The 14234-nt window shown below is 45.5% G+C and overlaps 1 protein-coding gene across 4 annotated transcripts in view; it reads right to left on the reverse strand.

Moving 5' to 3' along the window:
* Positions 1-14234, reverse strand: part of anks1b (ankyrin repeat and sterile alpha motif domain containing 1B) — a 147744-nt gene extending 133510 nt beyond the window's left edge. For all 4 annotated transcript variants that reach the window (XM_056425022.1, XM_056425021.1, XM_056425020.1 and 1 more), the window contains exon 1: positions 14061-14234. In XM_056425022.1, coding sequence (XP_056280997.1) covers positions 14061-14191 — 131 coding nt within the window. In that variant the 5' untranslated portion in view covers positions 14192-14234. The remainder of the gene's footprint in view (positions 1-14060) is intronic.

Here is a 14234-nt window from a genome sequence, read left to right on the forward strand (position 1 = left end):
CAGCAAAAGACCAAATATAAAACATCATGGATGCACCCACGCTCTAAACATTGGCACCTGATTGACTATGTCATCGTGAGACGTTGTGACATCAAAGACGTTCTCATATGCCGGGCCATGAGAGGTGCAGAATGCTGGACAGACAACAGGATGATCGTGGCCAAAGTCCACATGAGCGTACGCCCCCCCATGCGGAGACGTGGGGTCAGTGGGAGACGCTTAGACTGTGCCCGTCTGAAGGATACCAGCACAAGAAATGAGTTCCGATGCTCCCTGGCTGAAAAACTTGAAGAGCTTGAACTCACCTTGAGAGGAGGGAATGACACAGACCAGCAGTGGACCGCTATCAGCTCAGCCCTTCATGAAGCAGCAGCCCACACAATCGGCTATAAGACCAAAAACCACCAGGACTGGTTTGACAATAACTCAGACACCATCCGTAACTCACTGAACGCCATGCACAAAGCACACCAGGCAACCCTGAAAAACCCCTCATTGAGCACCGCCAAACAGCAATGGCAGAGGGCGAGGCGTGAAGTGCAAAAGACCCTACGGACAATGCAAAACAAGTGGTGGACAGAGAAGGCACAGGAAATCCATTCTTTCGCTGATAGAAATGATATGCATAACTTTTACAATGCAGTCAAATCTATCTACGGCCCAACAAACCACTGCATCACTCCTGTTAAAACCGCAGATGGGCTCAGAGTCCTAAAAGACCAGAGCAGTATACTGGAGAGGTGGGCTGAACATTTTAATACCCTGCTTAATCAGGACTCTAAAGCAGACCGCACCATCCTGGATCAACTGCCTGAACTTCCACCGATTGACAACCTTAACCAACCCCCGACCTTCCTGGAGGTCCTGTCAGCCGTCCGCTCTCTGAAGAACAACAAGTCTCCTGGCATGGACAATATCCCTGGAGCTGCTTAAACATGGTGGTTACCTCTGTACAAGAGCGCTACATCAACACATCACTAAAGTATGGGCTGATGAAAACATCCCACAGCAATGGAGAGATGCCAAAATTGTCACTATATATAAAAACAAAGGTGACAAGACCATCTGTGGCAACCACAGGGGTATAGCACTCCTTGCTGTTGCTGGTAAGGTCCTGGCCAAGGTGCTGCTGCAGAGGCTACTCAACAACATCACAGAGGCATTGCTCCCAGAATCACAGTGTGGCTTTAGGAAGAACAGGAGTACAGTCGACATGGTCTTCACAGCCCGGCAGCTTCAGGAAAAGTGCAGGGAGCAACATCAAGACCTGTTTATGGCTTTTGTCGACCTCTCCAAAGACTTCGACACTGTGCAGAGAGACCTACTGTGGGACATCCTGCTCCGGTTTGGATGCCCTAACAAGTTTGTCAACATCCTCCGACAGTTTCATGATGGTATGAATGCTAGGGTGACAATAGGAGGACAAGAGTCTGCCTCCTTCCCTGTGTGCACAGGGGTCAGGCAGGGGTGTGTACTAGCACCAGTGCTCTTTAACATCTTCCTCCTATGCGTCACCCAGCTTCTCCATAAGGAAATTGAGGACAACAGCGGGGTGACAGTAGTCTATCGGCTCGATGGCAACCTCTTTAACATCAGGAGGCTGCAAGCAACCACCAAGCTGCACAGAGTGAGGGTCCTTGAGCTGCAGTGCAGATGACTGAGCTCTGGTGGCTCACACTCCACAAGACCTCCAGGCTGTCCTGGATGCAGCTGTGAAGGCTTACAGCAGGATGGGGCTGACCACCAACATCACCAAAACAGAGGTAGTCTGTCAGTGGAGCACCAACATCCCACCCACGCCACCCATCTTCAGCATCAATGATAAGCATCTGTCTGTAGTACCATCATTCAAATACCTCGGGAGTATCCTCTCTGAGGACAATAACATCGACAATGAGGTCCAGAACAGAATCAAACAAGCATCAGCTGCCTTTGGGAGACTCAGGCGCCGGGTCTTTCAAAACAAGAACTTATATCTCCATACAAAAATCTCTGTGTATCAAGCAGTTTGCATCGCCACCCTCCTGTACAGTTGTGAAGCCTGGGTCACTTACAGCCGCCATGTGAAGTCCCTGGAGCATTTTCACATCCGCTGTCTCCAGCGAATGCTAGAAATCACTTGGCGTGACCGAGTGCCACACACCGAGATCCTCAGGAGAGCAGGCTGTAGGAGCATGGAGGCCACCATCACCCACTACCAGCTACGATGGCTGGGGCACGTTATAAGGATGCCCCTCAACCGGCTGCCTCACAAAGTGCTGTATGGCCAGCGCTCTGCTGGAGGGCAGAAGAAGCGCTATAAAGACCAGATAAAAACAGCGCTAAAGAAATGTAAAATCAGACCAGGGGACCTGGAGGACTTGGCTGCTGACCGTAACACCTGGCGTCAGATGTGCCAAGATGGGACCACAGCACTGGAGGAGGACAGGACAGCCAGGAGGCAGGAAAGAAGGCATACAAGAAAAACAACCAAGGTTGCCAGGACCACCACTACTACATACGCATGTCCCACCTGCGACAAGACCTGTGGATCCAGGATAGGACGACACAGCCACCAGAAGACTCACCGCTGAAAGTCAGAAGTGGACGTCATCATCGGCTTCGATGGACAACTACAAGCAAGCAAGCAAGTGTTTGTGTGTGTGCCCGAGCAGGGACAGGCAGAGAGCTCCGAGGTCAAGTATGTTTGAGAAGGAGTTTCATGTCTGAGAGCAGTCGGCTCTGGGAACGAGCGGCATGGAAGAGAGAGAGATATAGAGAGAGAGAGAGAGAGAGGACAGTGACTCAGCCGGAGAGATTTCAAAGGGCTGCCCTGTCATGTTGCCGTTTCTCGTGTTTTGCACTTTGAAACAATTCTTTATTAAAACAATCCACAATCAATAACTTTATTGATCTCATTGAGAAAAAGTGACGGGGCACGAACATTTCGACTCTTCAAAATAACCACGGCGATGAGAAGGACGACAGTTAATCAATAGTTAAATAAATGGATAAACTGAGTCAAATAAAAAAAGGAAAATTCAAGGACACACACACACACAGACACACACAGACACACACACACACACACACATACACAGACAGACATACACACACACAGACACATTCACACACACACACACACACACACACACACGGGGCATATTGACAAAATGTCAGTATGTGTTTTATGACATGTTTCAACAGGCTGTATCCTGTGTAGTCCAATCAGACCACACACACACAGATACACGCACACACACATGCACACACACACGTATGACATAATCTATGCTGTTTCTGGGACCTTCCATCATGTCACTGAAGCTCTGAATTGGGATCTAAATGGAGACAGAAATACACACAGGGAGACAGAAGAGAGCGTAGGAAAAAAAAATTCATAAATCCATATTTCTGTCTGTTATCGGGACGATAATTGGTTTTCCCCTCTATATGCATCCTTCCTCCTCCTCCTCCTCCTCTCTCAGCACACACACACACACATTCCCAGACACAGGTGGCACAAAGCAAAGCTGTACCACGCAGTAAATACGTCAGTTTACAGATTCCATTGTGTCGCATTTTGTCTTTTTTTTAGAGGAACAATGAGCCGACTGCACGGGGGTGGAGGCTCAGTGTGTAGTTCTACCAGACACACAAAAGACCCATTGCACACACACACACACACAGTCAAAGACACGCGCACGCGTGTGCGTGATGATTAGCGTGAGGCGTGTAATCAGTCAATGGCCTGATTAGCGGGTTACACTGCGGCGGAAAATACATTAATTTACTCATCCGCTTAAAAAGAAAGAAGAAATAAAAGAAAGAGACGAGAAGAGCTATAACAAAATGTATAAATATATATTTTTGGTGGGGCCTGTGTGGAGATGCCAGAAAGATAGACGAGAGAAAAGCTGCCAGATACAGACAAAGAGGAACGATGGAGACAATAAAGTAATGGACGCCAGCCACACACACACACAGATGCGTGCACACACACACACACAGATGCGCGCACACAAAGGGTTGAAGTCTGCAGGGGGGCATCTGCTGTGTTCACTGGTTCAGGAGTGCCGAGTCAGCAGAGCTCCAGTGTCTCCCTGCTATAGAGAGAGTGAGACAGAAGGAGAGGAGGAGGAAGTCCTTACAAGGGATTAATGATCATTTTGCCGAGAGTCGATAAAAGAGACGAATATCTGCCGAGGGTTGGGATTCACCTGACGGGGTTCTTTTGAGCCTGGCAGCGATAATGACCTCTCACTTTTATTAGCTGCACAACTGAGGTTAAGAAAAGGTTAGATGGATGACTTCATGCCGAAAACCAAATCTAGGTGACAGAAATATATATATATATATTTTGTATTATTATTATTATATATACATGTATATATATATATTTATGTACACAGATTTATATATATATTTAATATATATATAAGAAATTAATATATATACACATATCTATATATACATACATATATATATATATATATATTAAATAATTAATATATATATACACATATTTATATATATTTTAATATATATATATATACACATATCTATATATACATACATATATATGTATATTTAAAATGTATATATATAGAATTTTTTTAGATATCTGTTTATATATTTTAAGCCAATATATATTTACACACTGTATTAATACAAAATATAATATTGCTTCCTTCTCTCCAGTCACACTAAAAGTCCCAAATAATAGACCACAGCCAAGTCTAATCATGACTACAAAAGCTTTTTAGGAAACTAATTTTCCTTCCATCAGTCAAGAGAATCTTTCACTAAAACAATCTGCAGGACTCTAACGGCCTCGCCGCGAAATTAATCCTGAATTTGGGAGCAGGGGGTGGAGAGGGGGAGGGGGAAGACGTATTCTCAATTTTTCATTCTAAAAGAGTTTGGGGGCAGATTAATATTTGATATCTTTAAAAAAATGTTTTATAAAGGCTCATTTATCAAGTTGGCCAAGGGGGGGGGGAAAAACCGAAAAAGGAGGTGATGGCCAGACCGAGTTATGGGGGAGCGTCCAGGCTCATGATCAAGAAGATGGAGCGCGCTGGCGATGGAGGTAGAAGCGTCCGGGAGGAGATGACTCCATCTGCACTCGGAGTTTAAGTCAGAGCTATTCAGCGTTAACGTTTTTTATCCCCCCCCGTCCAGAAACCAAGACACCTTTTTTGAATGTTCAGGTGATTGATAAAGGTAAAGTTATTTTAGTCGGGCATGGACCCAAAACTCTAACAGCCGACATGAATATTTGAGAAAGTTAAAACACGTCTCCTCCAACTTGCTTTTCCAGTGGATTGTAGTTCTTTCTACGAAGGAACTACAAAAATAAGACAATTAATGTGTCACAATGGCTGCTAAAACTATCACAATAAAATCAATTAATACTATTATTGGACACAACATCAGCAAATTAAAAGTAAATGTAGAATTAGAAAGCTGTGTGTTGTGCACCCTAAATTAAGAGCACGTCATAGCCGCCATGTGAGCGTGTTAGCATTCTGACGTAAGCATTCTGACGTTAGCATTAGCCGCCGCACTAAATCACACTAAATCACACTAAATCACACGCACGTGCACGTCTGAACGTTCTCGTGCGGCGCGTGTTGTTGTGATAACAGACCGAGAGGCTGTGAGAGAACATGACAACGGGGGGAGGCGGGAGGGTGCAATCTGTTGGCATCGAGCAAAGCATGCTGGGTAATGTGCATCCCGTTAGACGAGGCTGTCGTGTAATTTACTTCCTGGTTTCTCGGCACGCGGCGAGGAGAATCAATCACAGAGGGGAACGAAAGATGCCATCGCAGCCGGGCTGGAGGTATATCACTCGCACACACACACACACACGCAACACACACACACACACACACACACACACACACCGTAAACTTCAGCTCAGTCACTCATACAGGTAAATTACATTGCTACCCACACACATGGTGACAACATTACATAAGGCACCTATAAGCAGCCACATGTCAGGAGAACACACACACACATACATACACACACACACACACACACACACTGCTGTATAATAGGGGAAACTCCATATTTGCACGCACTAAAAGATGAAAGTGTTGCTGCAGCTTTTTTATAATTGAATGTGTTGAACACCGCTCCCTGTTTACGTCTCTTTCACACGCATATTTAATATTTCATGTTTCTGTGCACACACACACACTCGACGACGAGAAAGTAAGTGGACAATCGAAGTGTGACATCTCATTTAAAAACTAAGGGCATGAATCTGCAGCTGAGGCCTCAACTAGATGTCACCTGGCTGCAGACAGGAGCCACAGGAGCCGAGCCGGGAAAAAACTGCCCCAGGACAGAAGTACACAAAAGTGCGCTTGTTTTGTTGACCCCATGACCTTTCCAGGAACCTGGTTGTAGTTTTAGAGACTCTTCGGGTCGACCTGAAGCCACCTGGGGTTTTAAACGTCCCAACCGGCCCGGCCTCCAGAGGGAAGCTCCGTGTTTCACTTGTGTTCATGTTGTTGATGTTTAGACAGATCAGATATTATTGTCTCTATTTTATTCGTGATGCACCAAACCGCCGCTGATTCTGTTTCTATTGGTTGAGTTACACCATGTGAAGCCATGAAGGCGTAAACAACAACAAGGAAAGGGCCAGAGACACAACAGATAGAGCCTGTTGACCAATAACAACAACGAAAGGATCAAAGTGATATTTAGATGGAACAAGACTGTTATGGATATTGGTTACAGGTGTAGTTGTGGTAGTAGCCTCTAACGCTGAGAGGGTGAGGGTTACCCCAAACCACACACACACACACACACACACACATGCACATAGCACATTAGCATTTCTAGCCCTCGTCTCTCCACATCTTATCGACTTCAAAAGCAGCGCTTCATTAACTACAGCCATCTATCAGGGAGCAGGGAGCCGGCAGGAATGTGTGTGTCTGGCTGAGTGTGTGTGTTTGTGTGTGTTTGTGTGTGTGTGTGTGTGTGTCTCCACAACACTCACGGGTGCTATGTGGGGTCACAGACTTGTAGATTAGTGTGACAGACTGGACGTCACACCTCCTCTCCGCCCGGCCCTCCGGCCGCATGTTGCCTCCTCGTCTCCTAGTCTCCTCGTCTCCTCGTCTCCTCCCCTCGGCATCAACACATTCGCCTCTTCGGGACCCGGACAGGAAGTGTGCGACGTCAACTTGTGTGTGTACACGTTTAAGTATTTTTAAAGTATTTGTTATTCGTACATTTTTTTTACAAACTTTGGATTTCTTTTAAATAAACTCTTGATAGCAGTTTATTTATCAATGTAATATATCAAGCATACTGAGATGAAGTGTTTATGAAGTCCACTCGTTCACATTCATGTCTACAATGAAGTATGTTGTGTCCTTTATGATTATAGTTATGAAAATGGAGAATAGTTGGCATATTAAATAAAGTTAAACAATAAAACCGACAGAAATCCACTTTGTCCGGATTGTAAATTGCACATTGTTTGAAAATATGCGTATTTGTTTTGACTTGCTGGCAATTTACTTATTTAGAAAGCTGACAACTCTAATATTATTAGACTGAGATGGTAATAGTTGCAATAATATGAACATTTGTAAAGAAGCATATCACCGCAGAGTGTCTGCTCCTTTAAACGAGTGATGCTAAGCTACACTAATGTGATATGTATTCAATATCCTGCACATTTCAAACTGCACACAGGGAGAGACATGGGGAAAAAAGACGATTTTATAAAAAGCTTTCCATTTTCCATGTTCGTGCTCGTTTACATTGGGCGATCCAACTGGAGGCGGAGCTTAGTCACATTTTAATTCCCCGCTACATCGCTCCCTTTTATTCCCCAATATTCCCCATTTACCACCGTCAACCGACGCGGGCCCGAGAGGCATGATGGGTAAAAAAGATGCTCCCACGTGGTGATAACAGATGGAGAGAGAGAGGGGGGGGGGGGGAAGGAGAGAGAGAGAGAATCTTTTTGATAAGGTAGAGGAAGGTGGGGAGCCGAGGGAGAGGTGAAAACGATAAAGAGCGGATAGGGAGGCTGGATCATCTGTCTCTGGAGAGGAGGAGGAGAGGGAGGAGAGAGATTGTGGAGTGGAGTGAGTGATGGAGAGAGAGAGAGAGAGAGAGAGAGAGAGGTACACTGAAAAGAAAATCCGGGGCACCAGATGGGGAGAGAGAGAGAGAGATTTGAGACATAAAAATAAAATAGATCGAGGAAGGAACAAAGAGAGACAGAGGCTTAACGTGCAAAGGAGAGAGAGAGAGAGAGAGAGAGAGGTGCACTGAAAAGAAAATCCGGGGCACAAGATGGGGAGAGAGAGATTTGAGACATAAAAATAAAATAGATCGAGGAAGGAACAAAGAGAGACAGAGGCTTAACGTGCAAAGGAGAGAGAGAGAGAGAGAGAGCGCAAGTGTGAGTGTGAGTGTGTGTGCATATGTGTGTGTGTGTGTGTGTGTGTGTGTCTCTTGGCGAGTATGAAGGTCTCAGCTTCTTGGCAGGATTCTGCAGCAGAGTTTGGCCCGGACCCTAATGGAGATGTAAGAAGCCTCTGAATTCGATCACACACATGCACACACACATGCGTGCACACACACACACACACACACACACACGTGCACTTTCACACCTTCCTCCCCTTTCGATCACCGGGGCTCCAGACAAACTCGATGCACTGACGCCAGGCCTGAACCCAAAGTGAAGAAGATGAAGCGGGACAACGAGACGCATCTGGACCCACAACGCCAGGCTGGAGAAAAGAATTATACAATTCCTCTGTTTTCAGATGCACCGCTGGGAGGTTTTTTTGGGGGCGGGATCTGAGGGTTTCCTCCATAGTGACTGTAAATTACTCTGACGTGCAGAAAACACGAAAACCTCTGAAAGCCCGACGAAATAAAACCTTCAAAACACTTTTTCTCTTTAAAAAAAGAAATGTCCCAGTGCAGGTTTTGTGAAATCAAGACACAACGAGACTATAAAGGAATCGCAGGCCGACGCAACTCAAGAAACAACGCATCACATTAATCATTGTGTTCTAAAATGTCAGACAATTGTTAAAATGATGCTTATTTTCCAGCCCGGGTGACGTAACGCGTGGTTTTAATGAGAGTTTATTCAGTTTTGTGAATCAATGTTTTCAGATTTCGTTCATCGATCCTCGACCTGGCGAGCAAACCTGGGGAGGAACCCTAATACTTCTATTCGGCCTGCACACACACTTTATTATTAGTTTTTTTTAATGCCAAAAAAAGCTTCTGCTCATCGACAAATGAACTAATCAATATGTTTATCCATCCCGCCCCTTTGAGTCCAGAGAGAAACAAATGATCACAACAATCTGTCACAGCTGATCCAAAATGCACGACTTGCATTCTCCACCGTTAACCTTTGACCCCGCCGAGGTGTCCTGCACCACATGTAGCTCTCATTCCCCCCGTCAGCTCTCACCCTAACACACACACACACACACACACACACACACACACGGTTATGTAACACACAGTTGGACTCAGCCGCAGCCCGCCAGACTCGGCCGTGAAAAATAAGTCGAGAAATCAAAAACAGAGTTTCTTCTTCGGCTGTTCATCCTTTTGTTGGACGACACTGAAACCAGTCGCTCCACTACACACACACACACACACAGACACACACACACTGCTGTGGGCTACAAAGACACTCCAAGAGAAGCACGGGAGGATATAAATGTTGGGGAGATCACCTGTGAGGATGCCAATTAAAAAAACAGTGTTCACTCAAGTGTGTGTGAGTGTGTGAGTGTGTGTCTCCTCTGGGAGTCAATACACTCCACTTAACGTTTGTTTGTTTGCGGGGAAGGAGGGAGGAAAACACACACACACACACACACACACACAGTCATGATGAATTCATCTTCCCTGTATATATTGCCATACTAACACACGATAATATTACAAGTCTGCTTCTCTTTTTTTAATAAAAGACTGAGAGGGAACCAACAAAAAAAGAAAAATTAGCACGCAAGTGGCTTCAAAGATCTCCAAAATGTTTGTATATATATATATCTCGGAGAGGTAATTAGGCTCAAACCACGGAACCAACGCGCTCTTGACCACTCGTTGCAGGCGGCGGTGAACTTGGGGGAACACGCTGAGACGTGTTGCAAGAAGCTTCTTAATTACAGGGCCGCCCCCTTTTTCTGAAGATCCACTAGTCTTCTTTTTTAACGTTTTTTTTTCACACTGAAAATAACTTATATCCGAGAAACCTGAAAGCACATCGCTGGTAAACACAAGATCTTAAGCGGTGCACTTTTTCAGTGTCGGTCCCCCAAGAAATCCTTTATTAAAAGCTACAGGTGTGAAGGCATCGGGCCAGATGTGGCCGCTCCATTTCAAACAGTTTCTTCCTCAATTTGTGTCCAAAACTGTCAGTTTCATTCATTCAGCAACATAATCTAATAATCTGTAACGTCTAATTAAGTCTCCAGAAAACAGCCGTGCCTTCTGGTTTATTAATGTGACCGTTTTGTAGAACTGTAGAACGTCTTGTTTGTGTCTTTCCAGAAAACACACACAGTCCCCATGTGGAGGAGAATGTGACCCAGTAAACAGCACTGAGATCAGCCACTATTGATTCTCTGCTGCGCAACGCACCACAACACTGCAGCCGCTCCATCCTGTGCTTATTCATGCATGTGTGAGTGAATGTGTGTGTGTGTGTGTGTGTGTGTGTGTGTGTGTGTGTGTGTGAGTGAGTGTGTGTGTGTGGTCGTGTCCCACTTGGTGGTTTAGTGCGATTCTTTCAACATAAAAGACGGCCCTCATGATTTAGGAATGCTGCGAATGGCTCGGAGGCCAAAAGATGGGAAGCTCTGTGTCTGTGTTGGACACTCAGATGTACAGTGTGTGTGTGTGTGTGTGTGTGTGTGTGTGTGTGTGTGTGTGTGTGTGTGTGTGCGTGCGTGCGTGTGTGTGTTTTTAATCTCCGCCATGAGCTTCAAATTAATTCAGTGTTTCATAATCGCCGTCCTTTGACAAATTCCATTAAATCCTAATTTGCAAAGCAAACACACAACAGTGTTTACATCTCTGGAGACGAGACGCGAAAACAAGCCGGGTAGAAAATGTTCTGCTGAGTCCTTTTTTTAATCAACGCAGATTTAAACAAACATCACAGAGACGAGCGGTTTAGTTTAGCTAGTACCATGTTTAACTAGTACCATGTTAACTAGTACCATGTTTTACTAGTACCATGTTTAACTCGTACCATGTTTTACTAGTACCATGTTTAGCTGGTACCATGTTTAACTAGTACCATGTTTAACTAGTACCATGTTTTACTAGTACCATGTTTTACTAGTACCATGTTTTACTAGTACCATGTTTTACTAGTACCATGTTTAGCTGGTACCATGTTTAACTAGTACCATGTTTAACTAGTACCATGTTTAACTAGTACCATGTTTAACTAGTACCATGTTTAACTAGTACCATGTTTTACTAGTACCATGTTTAGCTCGTACCATGTTTTACTAGTACCATGTTTTACTAGTACCATGTTTTACTAGTACCATGTTTAGCTGGTACCATGTTTAACTAGTACCATGTTTTACTAGTACCATGTTTAGCTAGTACCATGTTTAGCTGGTACCATGTTTAGCTAGTACCATGTTTTACTAGTACCATGTTTAGCTAGTACCATGTTTTACTAGTACTATGTTTAGCTGGTACCATGTTTAACTAGTACCATGTTTTACTAGTAACATGTTTAGCTAGTACCATGTTTTACTAGTACCATGTTTAGCTGGTACCATGTTTTACTAGTACCATGTTTAGCTGGTACCATGTTTTACTAGTACCATGTTTAGCTGGTACCATGTTTTACTAGTACCATGGTAAGATGGTACCATGTATAGCTGGTACCATGTTTAGCTCGTACCATGTTTAGCTGGTACCATGTTTACCTAGTACCATGTTTTACTAGTACCATATTTAACTAGTACCATGTTTTACTAGTACCATGTTTAACTAGTACCATGTTTTACTAGTACCATGTTTAACTAGTACCATGTTTGACTAGGACCATGTTTTACTAGTACCATGTTTTACTAGTACCATGTTTAACTAGTACCATGTTTAAGTAGTACCATGTTTTACTAGTACCATGTATAGCTGGTACCATGTTTAGCTAGTACCATGTTTAACTAGTACCATGTTTGACTAGGACCATGTTTTACTAGTACCATGTTTTACTAGTACCATGTTTAACTAGTACCATGTTTAACTAGTACCATGTTTAAGTAGTACCATGTTTTACTAGTACCATGTATAGCTGGTACCATGTTTAGCTAGTACCATGTTTTACTAGTACCATGTATTGCTGGTACCATGTTTTACTAGTACCATGTATTGCTAGTACCATGTTTAACTGGTGCAGCTTTCTCGTGCCGGCCTACTTCCTCTGTTTCATTAAAGATTACGTGGGGAACCAACAACGTGGAAGTGGCTTCAATGATCCCGTCTCACCTCAACAGTTAAATATCCAAGAGAGGAAACTGTGTGCCGGAGAAAGAAGAACAGAAACACACAGAGGCGTGTTATAGGCGTGTTATAGGCGTGTTACAGGCGTGTTACAGACGTGTTACAGGCGTGTTATAGGGTCCTGGTCAGAACCTGCATCCTGAGCCAACTCCCAATGAATTAATGTTTAAATGAAGCTGCCAAGTTCAGTTCTAGTCCTTCAAAGGTGCCACATGAGACCTCCTCAGACCTCCTCAGACCACCTCAGACCCCCGGTCCATGAACCATTGGCTAAGTCTCCCTGCCAGGGTGCCACCACAGCCCGGGTCGTGAGACACTCGGCCCGGGGGAGGCGGGGGGGGGGGGGTCACCCGAGGCGTTACTCCTCCCGGACGCCTCTGCGTTTGATCTCATAATCACCTGGCTCAGCCCGGGCCTCAGAGGGGAGAGGCTGCAGGGCCGGGAGGGGGGGAGGAGGAGGATAATAACCTTGGCAGTTGTTCTCGTGGCCAAATGTAAGCCTTTGTGGTTTGAGTTTGGGAAGGGGAAAAAAAATAGCAAGCAGGCAAATTCCTGGAAAGGTATCCCATGTTATGAACCACGCAGTCGCATCCCCGGACGAGCAATAAGGGGACAGCTGACCTGGTGTCGTCATAGGAACCGGACCTCACCGGTCAGGGGTTCAAGGTGATATCTGAAGGCAATCAAACACGTGTCCATGGCTGCTGTTTCACAAGCTCACCACATCCCCTCACAGCCCTGATCCTGGAGGCGATGATGCAATATATTTATTTGTAATATCCTAAAAGCAGACGATCTGAGCCAAGAACACGTCTTCCCTTTTCAGGAAACCCCTGTTCGGTACAGACAGACGCACATGAATGCAGAGCGGTTCTGCAGCTTGGACGTCCTGCGGGCCTCAACAGCACCACGTGAACAGCCACCCACCACGGTACTGGTGCTGGTACTGGTGCTGGTGCTGACAGGGACACGCTCAATGCACGGTGACTCAGACAAAGCTAGGGAGGTGTGGTGGGATTTCTTTTAGTGAAGCCTTTTGGAAGCAGAGAGACACTCGGGAGTTGTTCAAGAAATCAACATTTTGACAGCTGTCAAGAGGGGGGGGGGGGCGGACGACGACAGAGGTGTGTGTGTGTGGGGGGGGGGGCAGACAGAGGTACACTAATGTGCCTTGTGTGTATTTGTCCTGCAGCTCTTCTATCTGCCTCTAAGTGCACAAACACCTCGTTTCGTGAGGTTTTATTCTCAGGTACACCATGTGGTGGTGGTGGAGTAGGGTGTGTGTGTGTGTGGGGGGGGCTACTGATTTACTACTGAATATATTGTCCACAGCTGTGAGTGAGGAGTGGTTCACGGGTTTATTTCCAGTGCATTGACCGATATGATGATGCAACATGATGTCTAATTTTGCAGCATTTTTGGAAAACCCTCCCCAGGAATCCCCTCCATCCCCTCCATCCTCCACCCTCCCGGAGGGGGGCTCCCTGCACACTTTAGCGGTCACGAGAAGGAGATGAGAGTCTTACCTCAGGAGGTTGGGCAGAGGGATGGAGCCGGAGCCGGACCCCAGCAGCCCCTTCTTCCCACTCAGCAATTTCTCCACCAGGGCGACGTTCCCGGTGCGGGAGGCTTCCAGCAGCTCCTGCTCCTTCCCCATCCCGGTCACAAGTTCACTACGACGGGGCGGTGAAAATATCCAA

Source organism: Pseudoliparis swirei, chromosome 10 (assembly GCF_029220125.1).
Source record: "Pseudoliparis swirei isolate HS2019 ecotype Mariana Trench chromosome 10, NWPU_hadal_v1, whole genome shotgun sequence".
NCBI classification, from domain to species: Eukaryota; Metazoa; Chordata; class Actinopteri; order Perciformes; family Liparidae; genus Pseudoliparis; species Pseudoliparis swirei.